At 41.8% G+C, this 19,995-nt stretch overlaps 1 protein-coding gene across 1 annotated transcript in view; it reads left to right on the top strand.

Moving 5' to 3' along the window:
• Nucleotides 1-19,995, top strand: part of LOC143022803 (cytochrome P450 2D15-like) — a 145,315-nt gene that overhangs the window by 97,752 nt on the left and 27,568 nt on the right. Inside the window, exon 7 of the mRNA XM_076181174.1 lies at nt 4,721-4,835. Within this exon, the coding sequence (XP_076037289.1) occupies nt 4,721-4,835 (115 nt within the window). The remainder of the gene's footprint in view (nt 1-4,720; nt 4,836-19,995) is intronic.

Consider the following 19,995-nt stretch of genomic DNA (forward strand, 5'->3'; position numbering starts at 1 on the left):
CACCAATCCGGAAAGCCATTACAATGCCACTAGCGATATTGTTTACCTCAGCATTAGTCAAACGAAGCTAACCTGCGCTTACAGAGTTTGATTACACATCGAATATAAAACAGTCACCACCGTCGGTGTGTTTACATAGACAAAACGTCGCCCTCACATAGACATAACATCGCCCTCGAGCAGGCGTCGAGTCTGAATTATTCTAATGCCCTAGCTCATTTCCATTCGTACACTACCGGCCTCTTACAGTTGCACTCGGCCTACCAAAGTCAGTACCACACGAACAGGTATATAACGAAGCTGGCATACTACCTCTCTGGGCCCGGGTCAGGAGGGATGCCTGCCGGTACCTCTTCAGTTCAGCAAAGGTACCCAATTCCACGGACGAGGAACTCTCTGAAGGATGGATCTCGGCACCGCACGGCGAGCCCACCCAGGGCCTGCCAGGTTCTGTTAAAGACCTGTGTCTCCGAGCTGGACTCCAACTCAGCGATCGCCGCCTCATCGCCCAGTGCCAAGTAGACCCCTTTCCCCCCTGGGACCTCCTCCCGCCAGAGGTAAAGACGGACATACGAGGACTAGGGAAAAAGGCAAACCCCCACCTGCTGATCGCTCACACCAGGGAACTCCTAGCGAAGGAATTCGCAGAAGATTTCCGGGTATACACCGTTGGATCGGTTATGGAAGACGGCCGTACGGGTGCAGGCGTCTACCTGGAACCCACAGGAAAGACCATCGCCAGGAAAATAAGGCCCACCACCATCCTTACAGCTGAGCTACTCGCCATACGGGAAGCCCTCCGGGAAATCATCGCCCTCCCCCACCCACCTCCAAGGGTCACAACCCTGACGGACTCTCGCTCGAGCCTCGAAGTGCTTCTGAGTGGCTACTGCGCCTCCAGACCGGAGCTGAGTGAAGAAATACTTCGACCCTCGACAGAAACAGCGGAACTCGGCACTAGCCTCCTGTTCCAATGGGTACCCGCCCACGTAGGACTCGAGGGAAACGAGAAAGACGACAAAGCGGCTAAACGGGGTGCACTAGGTCAGGAGGATACCGCCATGCTCATCCCACCCTCAACTAGTGATACCTACAAGAAGATAGACGCCGCTGCATGGGAACTATGGAGAGAGGAGTATGAGACTATTGCAGCTAACCGAGGATGGCCCACCACACCCAGCACTAAACCCACACGCAAAACTCTACCTGCACTGCCTCCACACACCTTGGCCATGGCATCCAGAATCCGGGTAAACCACTGGCGAACCCAATACACGGATGCAGCATGCACATGCGGCAAGGAGCTAGCCTCTTTTAACCACTGTCTTTTCATCTGCCCCGCCCTGGGGCACCACTTCCAGCACCTCAGGGACCTCCTGGGGGATCCCACCACAGCCCTGTACCGTCTCCGGGCAGGTAACAATACGGATGCCGGGCAGGGGCACCTAGCCCTTGCAGCTAAACTCACCTGCTCCTCCCCAGTAGGGTCCCTGTTGCAGCTCTGCTACAAAACACCCCAGCCACAAAGAAACCCCTCTCAATACACCTACCTACATAATTAACCCAGGCAAACTACAAGGCATATTTTAACGAAAAAACAGTCCCTTAATCGGCGGAGGCCGCTGGGACTCAATACAAAAAAAAAAAAAAAAAAAAAAAAAAAGTGGGCAAGAGACTTAACTGACTCAGTCACCGTCTGATATTCTATTCAGTCTGCCTTCTGTTCAGTAGCTCATCGCTAGGCTTTCACGGTCGGTCTCCCCCCCCCCACGTGGGGAGGGGGGCGCCATGTCAGTCCTTAGGCTGATGTACAAGTATCCACTGAATAAATCGCTTAAGCCACACCGAGTGTCAATCACTCCCTACGTCACCTATGCCCATAATAGGGGTGAATGACCATACCACAAGGGCGCCCATGTTGAACGCTTTACAGAACTTATACGACCGATTGATCCAAGTTACTCCCACCAGCCTCCTCTACCCCCTCCCACCCTCCCACCAGCCTGTGCCAATAAGACACCGATACAAATTCGTTAGAGTATCAGCTATCACCGTGCAACAGCGAGGAGGAAGCAACATTAGAGGGAGGTTCACCCCTCCTCCCCCTCCCACCCTATTCTTCTTCTTCATCCCTCCTTTCACCCTGTTCCTCCTCCCCACTCCCGCAAATCCTGTCCCCCACCTCCTCCCTACCCCACCCTATTCCCCCTCCTCCTCACTCTACTTCCCCCCACCACCTTACTCCTGCACCCTCCTCCCAACCTCCCCTACTCCCCTCTCCCGCTCTACATATATTCCTTCTCCCCCTCCCACTCTACTCCCACTCCTCCCCGCTACCCCACTCCTCCGTTTCACTCCACTTTTCCTCCTCATCTCCCTACCACCCTACCTCTCCCCAAAACTAAGCCAGGCATAAATCGGCATGCTGACCGGTGGTATTACAACGACATCGTACGAGAACAAAATCACCAAATCAATGTCATCCGTACATTTCTATGGTGCCACCCATTTCTCGAGGCACGGACCCTCCTTCGCACTGCCATTAGGTATGCACAGACGGTCACCCACAGGGTTCGGGAAGAAAAGTGGCTGGATTGGTGTGCCACCTTCTCTTCCCAAACCACTGCCCTCTGGAGGTAGCTGCAACTGGCAATAGGTGCGGTCTTTCCCCCCACCCCACCTCCCGCAGCCCAAACAACAGGCGGAGATGTTGGCGCAGCAATTTGCAGGCCGTTCATTTTCCACCCAACTCCCTCTGTCAGACAGGACTCCTCCACCACTATCTGCTAGAATGTAGAGCCACGGCCATCCTTCGCTTAGGACTCAGCCTGCCATTCATCGCAGCGGGGATGGCGCGGCAACTTATCGTCTTCCCTTCCGAGGCAACCCTCAGCTTCTTGAGGGCACACTCTCCCCCTAGCCTGCGGTTAAGGAGCATTCCCCCTCCTCCTAAGATCAGGGTGCCCCCCGCTTATAACAGAAGGATCGCATGGACAACAAACCATATATTTGAACTGTTCTGGACCACCTACAAGGCTATGTATGTATATATATACCGTATTTTCCGGCTTAAAATGCGCATCGGGTTATAATGCGCACCTATACACTTCGTTATCTCAGTACACAGATAGCGCGCACCGACGTATAACGCGCATGCCCGATCGCATTTGTCTATAACGCAGTTTTACCTCGGTATTTATATCATGTGAACGAGGTTACATGGAGAAGTATTTTTCATTGGCTAGAGCCACCGCTGGGAAATCTGTTGATTTGTCACTAAATTAAGTGTCAGTTTAGGCATCAATCTGGACACAACTAAGAAAAAGTCGGAACTACATGTACCGGTATATGACTCATGTTGTGCGTTGGTCCCTTATTACTTTGTAGCTTAAATAGTTTGTAGGAAATATGATCTAAAAAAAAGTTTATTGAAAGTAAAATATACAGAAAAATTTCGGGATTTTTACAGAAAATGTTCATTTTATATCTTGAGGAAATAATTCGTCTTTACCATTTTTTATTTAATACTGAAACAAACTACAGACTGTTTCGTTTTAGCTTTGAACCTGCAATGACAGTGGTGAAATAGGACAGTCTCTCATCGAGGTGACGGTTAGTTAATATAACTCCCGAAAGAGGGTGTTGTAGTCAGGTGTTTGACACGAGTTTATGAACGGCCGCAACGGAATTTGTACCATACCTAAAGTAAAGCAACAAAGCCAACATAAAAATTCAAACATGGGCAAATATCATGAATATTGATCATGTTTCATGGTGTTTAGGCCTATTTAAACATGAAAAATAAGATTCGATAGATACCTACCTATACCAAATATTTATATACGGTAGCCCATGCTGTCGTATTCTTTCATGTCACCATGGCTGTTCTTCTTGTTCTCACGGAACGTCACGGAGAAGTGTGCCGTCCCGACTTTGTGACGGCCAACATCGTCACGTTGTTGTGAAAAAAATGACACACACAGCCGCAGAATTGTTATCGTAGGACGTAGATAATGCGCACCGCCGGATAACGCGCACCCCCCATTTTTAGGTCCTTCCAACGGAAAAAAGTCGCGCACTATACGCCGGAAAATACGGTATATATATACATATATATATATATATATATGTATACATATATATATATATATATGTATATATATATATATAATGTATACATATATATATATATATATGTATATATATATATATATATATATATATATATATATATGATTTGTGGGAAAACCCATTCCAGCAGTGGTGTTCCTAAAAGATACGGAACTGTTCGGCTAGACAATCTAGGGAACGACCATAACAACTCTGGATGTGGAGTGAATTATGCCGTAGTCTCTCCCAGATACAACATTCAAATATCTTTTCTTCATCTTAGTCTTTACTACTGAACTTTTTACCACCCTCCCTACCATACCTTCCCTCACCCTATATATTCGTCAGACTCAGAGTGCCTTAGAAGCACTCTTTTCCTTCCACTCCCGCCACCCACTGATCCACTTGGATTATACAAAGTTCAACCCGGTCTAAATCCATATCCTTTTGCTGAGTACCATCTTATAGTGGCAGTACCGGTAATAAACAAGCTGAAAAAGCAGCCCGATGGGTGGCATCAGTTCCATTTGATAGTTCCACCCCGCTACCTAAGATAAATTATTATTCTCTTTCATATCCAACTATTCTTGCGTGTCTTCGATTTCTTCAGGGTGAATTGCGCGGTGTCCAGCAAGCATATGAAGGTGGTGAGCAAGGTGACCACCTCGTAGGGGCTTACCTCGATGCCATCGAGAAAGACATAGAACAAAAATCTAATTTCAATAGTAAGTACACCGTCTAAATATTTATTTTTTCTGACATGCACTCTTATCATGGTTAATCAGATTTTACAGTGTTTCCCCATTGAGAAAGCGTGTCTTCTGTGGAAAAGGTTGAAGCTATCTGGTGCTTATGGAAATCTAGCTATTAGCGATTATTTATTTGAGGCTAACTGTTAAGGATTTGCAGCTATGTGAGATATCTGATGGTATTCCATGATTTGTAATTTTCTTCACTTCCAAGTGATGTCAGGCTATGACATCTCAAAAGCTCCATGTAATGGGTCTCCTGTCTGTACGAAGATGCTTGAAGTCACATGTTTATGTTAAGTTGTGTGGCGTGGCTAATGTACCTAATGTAATTATGTGTATGCAGATGTAGATGTTGAATTACCCCTTAATAATATATATTAGATGTACAGAGCTTAATATAATCCAGATTTTTAATTTTTCATCAAATATACTAGAAAATTTTTAGTATGATTCTTTAGAAGTCATGAAGTACAACAAAAATTAGTATATGAAAGGAGGTTTATTCCGTAGATAAATATATTTCTGATTGCTACCGTGTATCATTCACGCACTCCAACTCTGGTGGAAAAGGAGTTGTGTGCCTTCTACCTAGTTGTATTTACCTAGTTGTATTATACGAGAAGGGAGCTATGCTTGTAGTGATCCATCTTTGTATCTTTCAGCATCAAATTTGTTCTTTAATTCTTGTATAGTCTTTGTACACACTGGTGCCTCATCCAATTTATTCCAGATATCCACCACTCTGTGTGGGAAGCTATTCTTTTTCAGATCTCTTCTATAACTATCCTTTTTGAGTTTCTTTTCATGTCCTCTTGTTTTTCTCTTGTCCCACTTTAATAAATCATCTCTATCTAGGACTTCCATCCCTTTCATAATTCTGTAAATAGTCAGTAGATCTCCTCTTTCTCTTCTTTGTTCCAGGGTTGGTAGTTCCAATTTGGACAATCTTTGTTCGTATGTCAATTTGGAGAGTGTTGGTGCCATCTTTGTCGTTGCTCTTTGTATTCTAATTTCTTTATATTCTTTTTAGTACTGGGTGTCCATAGTGTCGCAGCATACTCCAATCTTGGTCTTATCAGTGTAACTAATATTTTCTTTACCATTTCCTCATCCAAGTAATCAAAAGCCACTTTCATTGACCTTAGTAAATTGAAGGTTTCTCCGACTATTTTGTTGATATGCTTGTCTGGTGACATGTCTTTGCTGATCGTAGGTCCCTTTACTACCTTACTTTTTTTACTTCCTCTGTACCAATTTTATATTGCCCCAATATTCTTTTTTTACGTTTTTCCAAACTCCATTATACTACATTTCTTGATGTTAAAGTTCACTTCCCACTTTCGACTCCATTCCCAGACTTTATCCAAGTCTTTCTGTAGTGATTCACAATCCTACTCTGAACTTTACTCTGTTACTGTACTCTGTTCTTTAATAATTTTGCATTATCTGCAAATCAGTTCATATAACATTCCACACCTTCATCCATGCCATTTATATATATATATATATGTATATACATATAAATATAAATATATATATATATGTGTGTGTGTGTGTGTGTGTGTGTGTGTGTGTGTGTGTGTGTGTGTACACACACACACACACACATATATATATATATATATATATATATATATATATATATATATATATATACACTCAAACTTCGTTTTTCCGGATTAATTGGTGCAGCTAACCTGTCCGGATTATGAAAAAATCCGGATATTGAAAATGTTTTGGTAAATTTTTAGTTTCGACCATGGGCGCAATATAGCAATAGAAAATTAATTATTAGTTTTGTCAATTATAATGTATCAACGTAATATGCAATTTTGTGAGCGGAAATAAAAACAAAAAAAGGTGCTAAAACAGATTTCGTAAGTAACGAAGTCGTGTCGGACGAATGGTACGCCATGTTTGTTATGATAGATGCCGACGTCGAAGAAATGAAAGGATGATAAATTTGTCTAACCTAACCAAATCTAACCTAATCTGTGTTTAATAAATCATTACCTGCAAATTAAATGTCATCCGGCTCGTCTTCGTTGTCGTCGTCTTGAGAGACGTTGGCGGGCTTTTCAACCACTCTCTCAGCTTGCGGGGTATACAAAGTTCTTGCAGCTTGAAGGAATGCATGTATCTCCGCTCCATAACATTCCTCCAAGAAAATGTACCTGGCGAGGTACTGTCGGAAGTACCGAGGCCGTCAATTGACAGACGACAAGATGACGTCCCGATCCTATGCTACCGACTTCGTTCATTAGCATATTTGCGTCCACACAAAACTTAGAACAGTAATTCAGTAACTTTGCCTTGGATTTTCTAATATCCGACACTGTTTGTTTGGCCACTCCAAATTCGTCACACACATTTCTTACACTTGCTCCTTCCTCAAGTTTCTTGATTAAGTCCAATTTTTGCCACACTGTTAGAGCAACTCGCTTTCGTTTCACGACTTTATTAGGCATGATGACACAGGTGTATTCGTAGTACTGTATAGTAGTGTACTGTAAATAGGTGTTGTATGGCCTTCACCCCACGACTAGCGTCGTTTATATACCCCGCCGCGCGCCATCTGGTGTTTACATTTCAAACTACTGTAACTCTGTATCGTTTGCCTCGCGTACGTGGCAGTTTTTCGTTTTTTTTGGGCAGCTAAATATTATTTTCGAAAATAATATTTAGCAGCCCAGCTGCTTCAAAACATCAGGATAAACCGAAATCCGGATATGTGAAGGCCGTATAAACGAGGTTTGAGTGTGTGTGTATATATATATATATATATATATATACACATACATACATACATATATATACATATTCTTCGTATAAATGGGCAGGAGATTCTCTCTCAAGCATATTTCATTGAATGAAATGGCAAGCTTGTTGTGACAAAGCTTTTTGTCAATCTTCTCTTTCGTAAGGCGACTTTGCCTTCTATAGGCAGGAGTCCGAGTAATTCGCCGTATGCCATGATATAGAAATAGGCATAGTCGAAAGCCAAAACGCGTTTTCGCACCTCCTGGTGCTTCTTCAGTGGCAATTGAAGTGATGACTTGCGACTTGCAAGAAAAGACCACCCGCTTGCGCGGGATCGGTTTTTGTGGGAGGGGAAGAAGGTCTGTAACAAAATGAAAAGATAGTAGTGTATAAAAAAAGGGCTATTGCCACCGGGCGATTTAGCGAGCGATTAGGGGCTGTTGGTGGACGTGGCTCGGGAGAAGTAGACTGGGAACTCGGACGGCGGCGCCGATGCCGGGATTAAGATCACCAAAAGTTCAGAAAATGGTAGGAGGCGTAGTAGTAGAGAAAGGTGGAAAAACGGAAAAATCTTTAGTGGGAGGTAAACTGAAATGAGAAGATGTAGTATAAGAGAAAGTTAGAAAGGAAGCGATTTTTAGTCGAAGAAAAAGTAAGTGTAGATGTTTGTGCGTGTGTCGTGGCTATGTTCGTGAGAGTGTGTATGTATCTTACGGGAAGTGAGTAGAGTTCACTTCCCGCGTGTAGAGCGCGTTCCTGATAAGCCACAGGTAAGGCCTGAGTTGCCTGCTTTTCCCCAGGTTGGGTTTGAGATTCTGTAGAGTTGATTCAGTGGCGGTGCGAGGGGGGCAGGCGGGCGGGTGTTGTATTATCTCTCTCCTTCCAATCACAACTCTGAAAGCAGAGGATCACGTGATTGGGAATTGTGTGTAAATGTCAGAAGTGTAAACTCGCTCGCCAGCGTCAGTGAAGAGGCCAGCGTTAGGTTGCGGGCCGGTTGGACTGAGAGGCGTGCCCATTCCTCTCTATCGACCAGCCGGCGATTAGATGAGGGCTCTGATTAAGAGTTGGGTTGGGTTGGGCCTCTGCTAAGCCAGCGAGCAAGTGTGCGTGTGCCTCTTTTCTTCCAAGCACTACTCTGAAAACAGAGAATTACGTGACTTGAGAAATGTTTGTATTTGTCTTGGTGTAAACCCGCCTGCCGACATCAACGAAGAGGTCGGCCTGTGCCAGACCGGCAGCAGCAAAGGAGATATACCTCCTCGCCACCACCGGCCGGCGAAGATTCCTGGGCGTTTGTCGAGAGAGCTGGAGTGGAGAGATGTCCGACCTCTAGGAACGCTGAAGATAGAATCACCCCAAAGATACTCACCACACCACCTTACGAAGGGACCCTGGTCAACAACACAGAAATTTTAGCCACACACCAAGACCCTAGAAGACTACCTATCCTGGAGGCTCTATACATAAAAGATCTTTCCCCAAATCTCAATATACAAGCCCATGACCTGCAAGCGTTACCCAGCGTTAGGAGGTCCGCCCATTACGGTGCTGGGGCGCAAACTGATGACGTCACGCACCGCTCAGCCAATGGGAGAACAGACCGTACCTAACCCGCAGCAATCCAGCCAATCACCATCCACCTTCCGGATATAAAAGTTGCTGATATTCATGGAATCTTCATTACTTCAATTGCCACTGAAGAAGCACCAGGAGGTGCGAAAACGCGTTTTGGCTTTCGACTATTCCTATTTCTATATCATGGCATACGGCGAATTACTCGGACTCCTACCTATGGAAGGCAAAGTCACCATACGAAAGAGAGAGAATATTGACAAAATGCTTTGTCACAACAAGTCACAACAAGTCGGGGACAGGTGGTATTACGGTGACACTTTGTCCTAAAAATATTCTTGAAAAAGCGCTTGGGTAAGTCGGGGTCAGGTGGTATTCTTCTTTTTTTTTCGCGTTCTTCTTCTTCGCGTTCTTCTTCTCGTTCTTCTTCTTCCTCTTCTTCGCATTCTTCTTCGCGTTCTTCTTCTTCACGTTCTTCTTCCTCGCGTTCTTCTTCGCGTTCTTCTTCGCATTCTACTTCTTGTTCTTCTTCGCGTTCTTCTTCGCGTTCTTATTCGTGCTGGGGATCCCGTGTTGGGGTTCCGCCCCGAGGCCGAGGCCGAAGGGGAAAACGAGGGATTAGAGCGTGGAAAACTGTGGCCATAGGCCGCCTTTTGCGCAGCCAAGCTCCCGGCGAAGCCGGGAAGGGCGAAGCCCGCGGCTTGTATATATATATATATATATGTGTGTGTGTGTGTGTATTTACCTAGCTGTATTTTACGGGAAGGGGAACTATGCTCGTGGTGTCCCGTCTTCATATCTCGTTTTATCTAGACTATTTTTAAATTGGTGTATTGTTTTTGCACACACCACTTTCTAATCTAAGCTGTTCCAAACGTCTATTACTCTGTGGGGAAAGCTGTTCTTTTTCAGGTCTCTTCTATAACTGTCTTGATTTTCTTTCCGTGTCCTCTTGTATTTCTACTATCCCATTTTATTAGATCCTCTCTATCAATAGTTTCTATGCCTTTCATGATTCTATAAATAGTTATCAAGTCTCCTCTCTTCTTTTCTCTAATGTCAGGAGCTCAGGTTTTGCTAGTCTCTCTTCATATGATAGTTCTGAGAGTGTTGGTGCCAATTTCGTAATTGCTCCCAGGTCCTTCTCATTTTCTACTTTTTTTTTATTTCTTCTCCCAATTTATATGCTCCCACTATTCCTTTTTTGTTTCTTCCAAATTCCATTATACTACACTTCTTAATATTGAATTCCATCTCCCACTTCCTACTCCATTCCCATACTTTATTGAGATCACTCAGTAGCGACTCACAATCTTCTTTAGTGCTCACTTTTTTCAACAATTTTGCATCATCCGCAAAGAAGCTCATATAACTTTCAATTCCTTTATCCATATCATTATTGGGGCCAGAACTATTCCTTGTGGAACACCACTTATCACTTCATTCCAATTAGAGTGTTTGTCTCTTATCACTACTCTCATTTTTCTTTCATGCAAGAAGTCTTCCATCCTCTTCAGTAGTTTGTCTTGTATTCCTCCTGCAGTTTCTAATTTCTTAAGCAACTTCTTATGTGGCACCTTATCAAAAGCTTTTTTTTTTTTTTCTTTTTAGGTCTAGAAATGCACAATCAGCCCAACCATCTCTTTCTTGTATTACATCTATTAGCCTTGAATAGAAACACATTAAGTTTGTGACGCATGATCGTCCTTGTCTAAATCCAAAATTGCCTTGGATTTAGTATGCTGTTGTTTTTGTTGTTTTCAAAATGCCTTATCCATCCACTTTTGATCATTCTTTCACAAATTTTAGCTATCGTACTTGTTAGAGGGACCGGTCTATAGCTAGTAGGCCCTCCTTGTTTCCCGCTTTATATATTGGCACTATATTTGCTCTTTTCCAATCTTTTGGAACTTTTCCTTCTTTCAATGAACTGTTTATTAGGCTATGTATTTTGTCTGCATTCTCTCAAAATCCAGTTTGCTATTTCATCTGGTCCATGCGATTTTCTGACAGTGAGATTACTTAAGTGTTTCATTATTTAATTCCTTGATACTTCTATCTATTTCATAGGGGGGGACTTTCTCCTCACACTCGATATCTCTAGGTTGTATGTTCTCCCTTGTAAACACAGATTTAAAATGCTTGCTCATAATTTCTGCCATTTCTATTTCCTCTGTGTATTCAACTCCTCCTTGTCATAGTTTCTCTAATTCGTGTGTTTTTTTTTTCAGTTTGTTGTTTACAAATCTATAAAATAGATTTGGTTAATCTTTACATTTTTCTATAACATTTTTTTCATATTTTCTCTTTTCTTCTCTGCACACTTGTACATATTCATTTCTATAACTAGTATATATTTTCCATTTTTCAGGTCTTTTGTCTTTTTTCCATTTTATCCAAGCTTTATCCCTTTTGTCTTTTAACTCCCTACATCTTTTGTTGTACCAGCACTTTACATATTCTTTTTCTTGTTTTTGTCTTAGAACATACTTTTCCACCCCTATATAAATTATTCCTCCTTGTGTATTCTTTCCTAGTCTGCTTTTTGAAAGCATTTTCTTATTTGAAAAAAAAAAAATCATACATCAATCTTCCCTTTCTATATTGTTCATTTTTTTCAACTATTTTTCCTCATTTAGTTCCAGTTCAGGCAATATGTGCTCACTTTTACTTATTGGTGTTTTGTATTCAATCTTGTCCACTATTTCAGGTTCTGATGTGATTATTAGGTCCAGTCTCGATGGTTCTTCCTCATTTCTATACCTACTATTCTCTTGAATCCATTGTATCATTGTATATACTATAATCATATCATGTAGAACATTTCCCCATAGGTCATCTCCACCTTTTACTGTCATCTCTTCCCAGCAGATTTCTTTACAATTAAAGTCACCCATTATAACTATTCTTCCCCCATTTTCCATTATATTTTTTAATGTTTTCCTTGTGTCTTCTAACATATTTTTGTGTTCTTTCTCTTCCCACGAAGCCGTTTTAGGAGGCACATAATTTAATACAAACTTCCTGCTCTTCCCATCCTTGTCTTCCATTTCCATCATAATCATCTCTACTCTATTCTTTCCATATGTGACGTTGCTCACATTTATATCCTTCTTAGTCAGGAACATAACTCCACCCCCTTGTTTTACCTCTCTGTTTCTAATCCAATCATTATATGCACCATGTCCTATACTGTTGGGTGGTAGTGAACCTTTCAATTTTGTTTATAATTCCCATTATGTCCGGCTGTTTTTCTTTCGGGTAGTCATTCAGTTCGTTCAAACCTGTTATTAAGCCATCTATATTTGTGTAAGACACTTTCAATTTTCTGCTACTTCCATTGGGTTTTCTGTTTCCCTTCCATTTTTCTCTGCTATGAACCATTTCCTCACTTTCATATTCACTAACTCCAATAGAATTTCTCTTTTTCTGACTGTTCTTTTTTTTTCTTAGCTTCCAGTCTTTTTGTTTTCTCATCCTCTCTTTCCTCTTTATTCATTTCTCTTTTTATCCATACCTGTTTATATTGTTCACTGTCTGCTAGTTCCCGTTTTTGCTAAGATATTCTTTGCTGCTGTTTGTGGCCTGAATTTAACCTTAATTGGTCTGGTCTTATCTATATTGTATTTCCCTACCCTATATATTTCTTCAATTTTTTTTTCTGTTTCTGGTTCATCTTCTTGAACTATTTCTAAGATATTAACTTTTTCCTTTTCTTCCTTTATTCTTGTAATCCTATTTAGATTATACTTCTCTTCCATTACTAATGTAATTATACATTTATTTTTATCCGCTAAGTCTCTTATTATATTCTCCTTCTCCCGCATCACTTTAATAACTGTGCCCTTAGTTTGTTCTTTCACCTGCTGTTCCATTATACCTCTAAATTCACTTTTATTGTTCTCTTGTACTTTTTTCCAACCACTTACCTCTTTTGCTATGGACTTTATTCTCTTTATTACTCATCTTCAATTCTTCATTCTCATCCTTTACTTCTCTTAACTGACTTTTTAATTCTATTATTTCTTTAGTTAGGTTTTGATTCTTCTTTAGTTCTTCCAGCTTATCAACTCTTTGAGTAATTGACTTTATTTTGTTAAAGTTAGCTTCCCAATTTTCATTAATTTCTTTTAGTTTCTCCTCTAGATTTACTAGTCGGGGGAGGTTGTTATTTCCTCCCTCATCAAATCCATGGAAATAGTTATCTTCACCTTCCATTGCGCTGCTCTTACCTATATATCTAATTTTTATATTTTTACTAATCACATCGACTTCACTATCGTCAGGCCGTCTCTTGTTTACATTCCGTCTGAGTTCCTGGGCCTTATCTTCCCCTTCCTCGTTTCCTTCCATTTTCCTCAGTAATCCCTCCCTTTCTCCTTTTTCTTCACCTTCCCACTACACCACGAGCTTTCCCCTTCCCTATTAATACAACACAGGTACTTCCTCGAAATTTGAAGAATTCACCGGAGTCCAGACTTCGCTGCCACTCCGACCGATGTGTGTATTTACCTAGTTGTATTTTACAGGAAGGGGAGCTATGCTCGTGGTGTCCCGTCTTCATATCTCATTTTATCTAAACTGTTTTTAAATTCATGAATTGTTTTTGCACACACCACTTTTTCGTCCAACTTGTTCCAGATGTCTATTACTCTGTGGGGGAAGCTGTTCTTTTTCAGGTCCCTTCTATAACTGTCTTTCTTGATTTTCTTTCTGTGTCCTCTTGTATTTCTACTATCCCATTTTATTAGATCCTCTCTATCAATAGTTTCTATGTCTTTCATGATTCTATAGTTATCAAGTCTCCTCTCTCTCTTCTTTGTTCTGATGTCTGTAGTTCAAGTTTTGTTAGTCTCTCTTCATATGATAGTTCTGAGAGTGTTGGCGCTAGTTTTGTAATTGCTCTTTGTATTCTTTCAGGTTTTGTTATACTTTTTTATTTATTTATTTATTTATTTTTTTGTACTTGGTGACCACATCGTCGCTGCATATTCCAATGTTGGTCTTATCAAGGTAACTAGTATTTTCTTCACCATTTCTTCGCCCAGGTATGTAAAAGCCACTTTGATTGTTCTTAGATGATAAGTTTCTCCAAAAAGTTTGTTTATATGCTTCTCAGTGGACATATTATTCATAATAATGACTCCCAGGTCCTTCTCATTTTCTACTTTTTTAATTCTTCTCCCAATTTATATGATCCCACTATTTTTTTTTATTATTATTCCAAATTCCATTATGCTACACTTCTTGATATTTAATTCCATCTCCCACTTCCTACTACATTCCCATACTTTGTTGAGATCACTCTGTAGCGACTCACAATCTTCTTCAGTGTTCACTTTTTTCAACAATTTTGCATCATACGCAAAGAAGCTCATATAACTTTCAATCCCTTCATCCATATCATTAATATATATAGCAAACATTATTGGGACTAAAACTGTTCCTTGTGGAACACCACTTATTACTTCATCCCAATTAGAGTGTTTGTCTGAATCACCACTCTCATTTTTCTTTCATGCAAGAAGTCTTCCATCCACTTCAGTAGTTTATCCTGTATTCCTCCTTCAGTTTCTAATTTCTTAAGCTACTTCTTATGTGGCACCTTATCAAATGCTTTTTTCTGGTCTAGAAATGCACAACCAGCCCATCCATCTCTTTCTTGTATTATATCTATTAGCCTTGAATAGAAATATGTTAAGTTTGTGACGCATGATCTTAGAAAAAAAAAATCAGTTTCATTTTTTTTTTCTTCGTTTCCAGGTTATTTTTTCTTCTTCACTCATTTCCTTTTTTATTTATATATTTTTGTATTGTTCACTATCTACTAATTTCATTGTTCTGGGTAATACTTCCTCTGCAATTGTTTGTGATCGAAGCTTTACTTTCAGTGGCCTGTATTTTTTTTTTTTTTTTTTTTTTTTAGAGTATCTATCCATTCTATAAGTCTCCTTAATTTCCCTATCTAAACCCTGTTCTTCCACTTGTAATTCTTTGAAAATTTCCTTAGCTATCTCTTTCTCCTCCTTTTCCCTTTGATATCTAGGAACAGCATGCTTCTCTTTAATGCCATAGATTACATTGCATCTTTTTTTATCCACTGTGTCCCTGAGTTTCCTTTCTCTTTAATCAATTGGATCACCGTTTCCTTGGCATTCTCCTTGACCTGTTGCTCCACTATTTCTCTAAAGGATACTTTTTGACATTCCTGTTTTACTTTCCACTGTTTCTTTATTTCCTGTAAGTCATTTTCTTTATTTTTTCTTCCCCCTTTTCAGTCACTGCCTGCATTTGATCTTTTATCTCCTTTTTAATGCCTCATTCCTATTTATATCTTCACTTTTCTAACTTTCATTTTCTCCCTGTTTGTGTGTGTGTGTGTGTTTTATACAATTGTAGTATACAGCAAAGGAACAACGCTCGTTGGGTCCTGTCCCCTAATCTCCAATTTTGTAATATGGAGCCTTAAATTCATGTACAGTCCCAACTTATATTGCTGTATGTAAGACAAATGAGTGGTACATTGGTGAGGTAAACACAGGGAACCGTTGGAATTTTATTAGTGACGTGTCGCCCTCACCAGGACTTCTTCGATTACATACAATTATAGATATCAACACCAGCCAAAAATTAACCTGTTCCTCTGCGGTCAACCTCAGTTGCATAGGCACTTAACCACGTAATGTGTATGACCCTAAATCACTTAGGTATGAAGCACTGGGTATTAGGGTCACTTGGGCACGGTCACTCCAGGGTCACCAATGTGGTAAGTGCCAAACACGCAGTATCTTGGTTGGAGTTTATTGCGGAGGTCTACACACAAGTAATACAGGAAGTGATCTGTCACAAGCGAATGCTTGGGGGGCCTAGCTGGGCATTAAGACGCGCCCGTGGCCTACTTTCTGTTACATTGTTGCTAGGCGGGAAAAAGATTGGGCAAAACAATACATACTAACATATCTAGGTATATACATAGAAATATACAGCAACAAGAGAACAATTACATAAATTGGCATAGACGCATACGCGTAGCGTACGCCTAATGACGTATATATATTCGGTTATATAATTATGTATAGGGCACTTATATAATGTAATGACTACATAGGCTTACTTATACAATACATTTACAATAGATATATGTTGATATTAAGTACTCATGTATAATAAAGAAGTGTGACATATACATTAAAGGAGATACATATACAATAAATATATACAATAATTAAGTAAGGAAGGGCTTGGCTACATTACTCCCCCCTTGAGAGTGTAGCGTCAGTGAAGAAAGTCTTTAGTAGTAGTAAAAATCAGATTTATTGTGAAATCTGACTTTTCTGCCCGCACGACTTATGTACGGGAGAGAGGAAGTATGAGGGAGGGAGAGAGGAAGTATGAGGGAGGGAGGGAGGGGAAGAGGTGATAGGGTGGCCAAGGTCATTGGCATCAGTTGTGGGTGGTATGACGCTGGAAGTGTCAGAAGTGGACGAAGTAGGAACAGGAGTGGAAGGTGGTGAGGGTATGTCTGGTGTTACATGGAGACGGGTCTTAGGGCGAGGAGAAACTGGGAGGAAAGCTGGTTTCAAACGATCAATGGAAACTGAGGTTTCGCCTTGAGGTAGGTTAAGGATGAAGTACTTAGGTTCGCGTCGAATGACGTCATATGGACCAGAGTACGGAGCCCCCAAACTCTTACGAATTCTGTCGACTCGTAACCAAACTTTAGAGCAAGAGTGAAGGTCGTGAGGAAGATAGGGTGGAGGTGGTGTATGGCAGTCACCGGATGCGAGATCTTGGAAATTGGCAGACTGCATTTCCTTGATGAGACGGAGGATGGTTGTGTCATCCGAGGAGTGGGTGTGTTCCTGAGTAATGGCGACAGAAGGGCATAACATGTGAGCGCCAGTAACGGCGGTACATGGGGAAAATTTGGTGACGTGAGGTGTCATGCGATAGCCAAGAAGGACGATAGGTAAGGAGTAAAACCAGTTATCTTGCCTAGCGCGGAGAGCTGATTTCAGAGAACGGTGGAAACGTTCAATCATGCCGTTAGCTTGGGGGTGATAACTAGTAGTACGCATATGGTGGAAACCAATGATAGATGAAAGCTTAGAGAAAAGTTCACTTTCGAATTGGGAACCTCTATCCGTGATGACATGAAGTGGAACACCGAAACGGCATATCCAGCCATTCACAAAAGAGATTGCTACAGAAGTGGCAGTATTGTCAATGAGGGGAATTGCTTCAGTCCAACGAGTAGCTCGGTCAATGCAAGTCAACAAGTATTTGTATGGGAGAGGGTAAGGATAGTTAGGAAGAGTAGCAGGGGGCAACGGTCCTACAATGTCGATGTGTACCGATTGGGAGCGGTCAGTAGGAGTAGATATGGGAGAAACAGGAGAGGAAGTGTGGCGGGTAGTCTTAGACTGTTGACACCTAAGGCATTGTCTTACAAATGTCTTTACATCTCTGTCAATGTGTGGCCAGAAGTAACGTTGTTTTACCAACTTAGAGGTGGACTGAACACCAGGATGAGAAAGGTTATGCAAAGAAGAGACTACGTCATTACGTAAGGGTAATGGAACAAAAGGTCGAGGAGTGTTAGAAGAGGTATCACACCAGAGTGTTAAATCAGAGGGTAAAGTGAATTTAGAGAGTCTAGGCTTGAAAGTTTCCAGTTCGTCATCTGTTGTCTGACTTTGAGCGATGCCACTTAAGTCAAAAGCGTCGAGTGTAACAGCGCATGACGTGCGAGATAAGCAATCAGCGACGATGTTAGTGTCGCCACGAATGTACTCGACTGAAGAAACGTATTCAGAAAGAACAGAGAGTTGTCGTTGTTGTCTGTCAGTTTTAGCAAGAGATTTAGAGTAAAAGGCAGCTACGAGGGGTTTGTGGTCAAGAAATAGGGTTACTGTATGTCCGTCAATGAGAGTCCTGAAATGCAAAACTGCGAGGTAAGCAGCTAATAACTCGCGGTCGTAGGTGGAATAGATGCGTTGTGTGTCAGAGAGTTTCTTCGAGTAGAATCCTAGGGGCGTTGGCTCGCCGTCTATAACTTGATAGAGAGCGGCGCCAACGGCTAGGCTTGAACTGTCAGTCACGAGTTGGTAGTTTGTCGGTAATAGGGAAGGGTAAGCTAAGGTTGGACAGTCCAGTAAGGCTTGCTTCAAATTATTGAAGGAGTCCTTTGCTGCGTCAGTCCAAGTGAGACACTTTGAAGAAGGGTATTGTTTAAGAAGCTCAATAAGGGAATAGGCTACGGTTGCAAAATTAGGAATCATGGGCCGAAAAAAATTGATCATACCCATGAAACGCCGCAAAGCCTGTGAAGTCTGAGGCAAAGGGAAATGTGAAATGGCCGTGGTACGGTCTTTAGGCGTCTCAATCTCTTTTGAGCTAATCTCGTAACCGAGAAAGGTAAGGTTTGACTTGAAGAATTGACATTTGTCAAGAGAAAGTCGCATGTTATGCTAAGCCAAAATGGAAAGAACAGTTTGAACATCTGAAATATGTTCTTCAAGGGTCTCACTAGCAATCAGTACATCATCAAGGTACGTAAACGTGTTGTTTACGTTAGCTAAGAGGGTATCTATAAAGCGCTGAAAAGTGGCTCCGGCATTTTTCAATCCAAAGGGCATGTACAAAAATTCAAATAAACCAAATGGCGTGCATATCGCAGTCTTAGGAATATCTTGTTCAGCTACAGGAATCTGCAGATATGCACGTTGTAAGTCTAACTTAGTGAATATGACCTTATTCTTAAGTGACATGGTGAGAGAGCGCAAGTGTGGTATGGGATATTTGTCATTTACAGTTACATTGTTGAGACCTCGGTAATCTCCGCAAGGTCTCCAGGAATGTGGTTCTTTCTTGGGAACCAAATGAAGTGGGAACGCCCAAGGTGAGTTGGAGCGTCGTATGATCCCTGCATTAAGCAAAAATTGAAACTCATCCTTAGCCGCTTTGAGCTTCTCACCTGTCAATGGCCTTACTTTAAAGGATATAGGGGAAGAATCACCTGTATCAATATGATGATAGGTTGTAGTTTCTACTGGTGGAGGATCAGACAGTTGTCGGGGCGCGGTAAGTACGGGGAATTTTGAAAGAAGAGCAATGGCTCTTGAATCAATATCCCCATAATGTACCGCATGTGAAGAGATAGGGAGAGGAGAAGCCTTAAGAGGAATGGTGCATGCAGTGGAAAGATCAGAGAGGAGGCGATTTCTACAATCAACTACTAGTGAGTTATGGGTTAAAAAATCGGTACCAAGAATTGGGCGGACAACATCAGCAACGACGAATGACCATGGGAGAGAACGTCTGATACGTCGAATCCCAAGTTCCACGTCGACTTCACCGTACGTACGAATACGGGTACCGGAAGCAGTAGTAAGTTGTACTACCGTGGAACGGAGCAGTGGAGTTAAACTTGGGTCATAGGGAATGAGCGAGACTTGAGAACCGGTATCTATAAGGAATTCATAGTTCTTGCAACCTATAGTGGCACTAATGACGAGAGGCAGTCCTGCGGTTGCAAGGGATACTTCTACAGACTGCCCATCAAGTTTCCCGACGTGTTAAGCTGAGGTCCTGGGGATGAAGAACGTGAGTTAGGTCGTGAACTGGGGCGTGAGCTAGGCAACACGTTAGCACTAGTGTGGGACAATATGCACCATTGTTTGCAAGTTCTAGCACTGTTGCCGTAGAAGAGGTGGTAACGGCACACTCGTGGTCTTTGACCGTCGTAGAAGGGAGTTAATCCGAGTGGAAAGGTAGTGGGTGTTGAAACACGTGTAGT

This window comes from Oratosquilla oratoria, unplaced genomic scaffold (assembly GCF_046742065.1).
Source record: "Oratosquilla oratoria isolate Oo_2021 unplaced genomic scaffold, ASM4674206v1 SCAFFOLD184, whole genome shotgun sequence".
NCBI classification, from domain to species: domain Eukaryota; kingdom Metazoa; phylum Arthropoda; class Malacostraca; order Stomatopoda; family Squillidae; genus Oratosquilla; species Oratosquilla oratoria.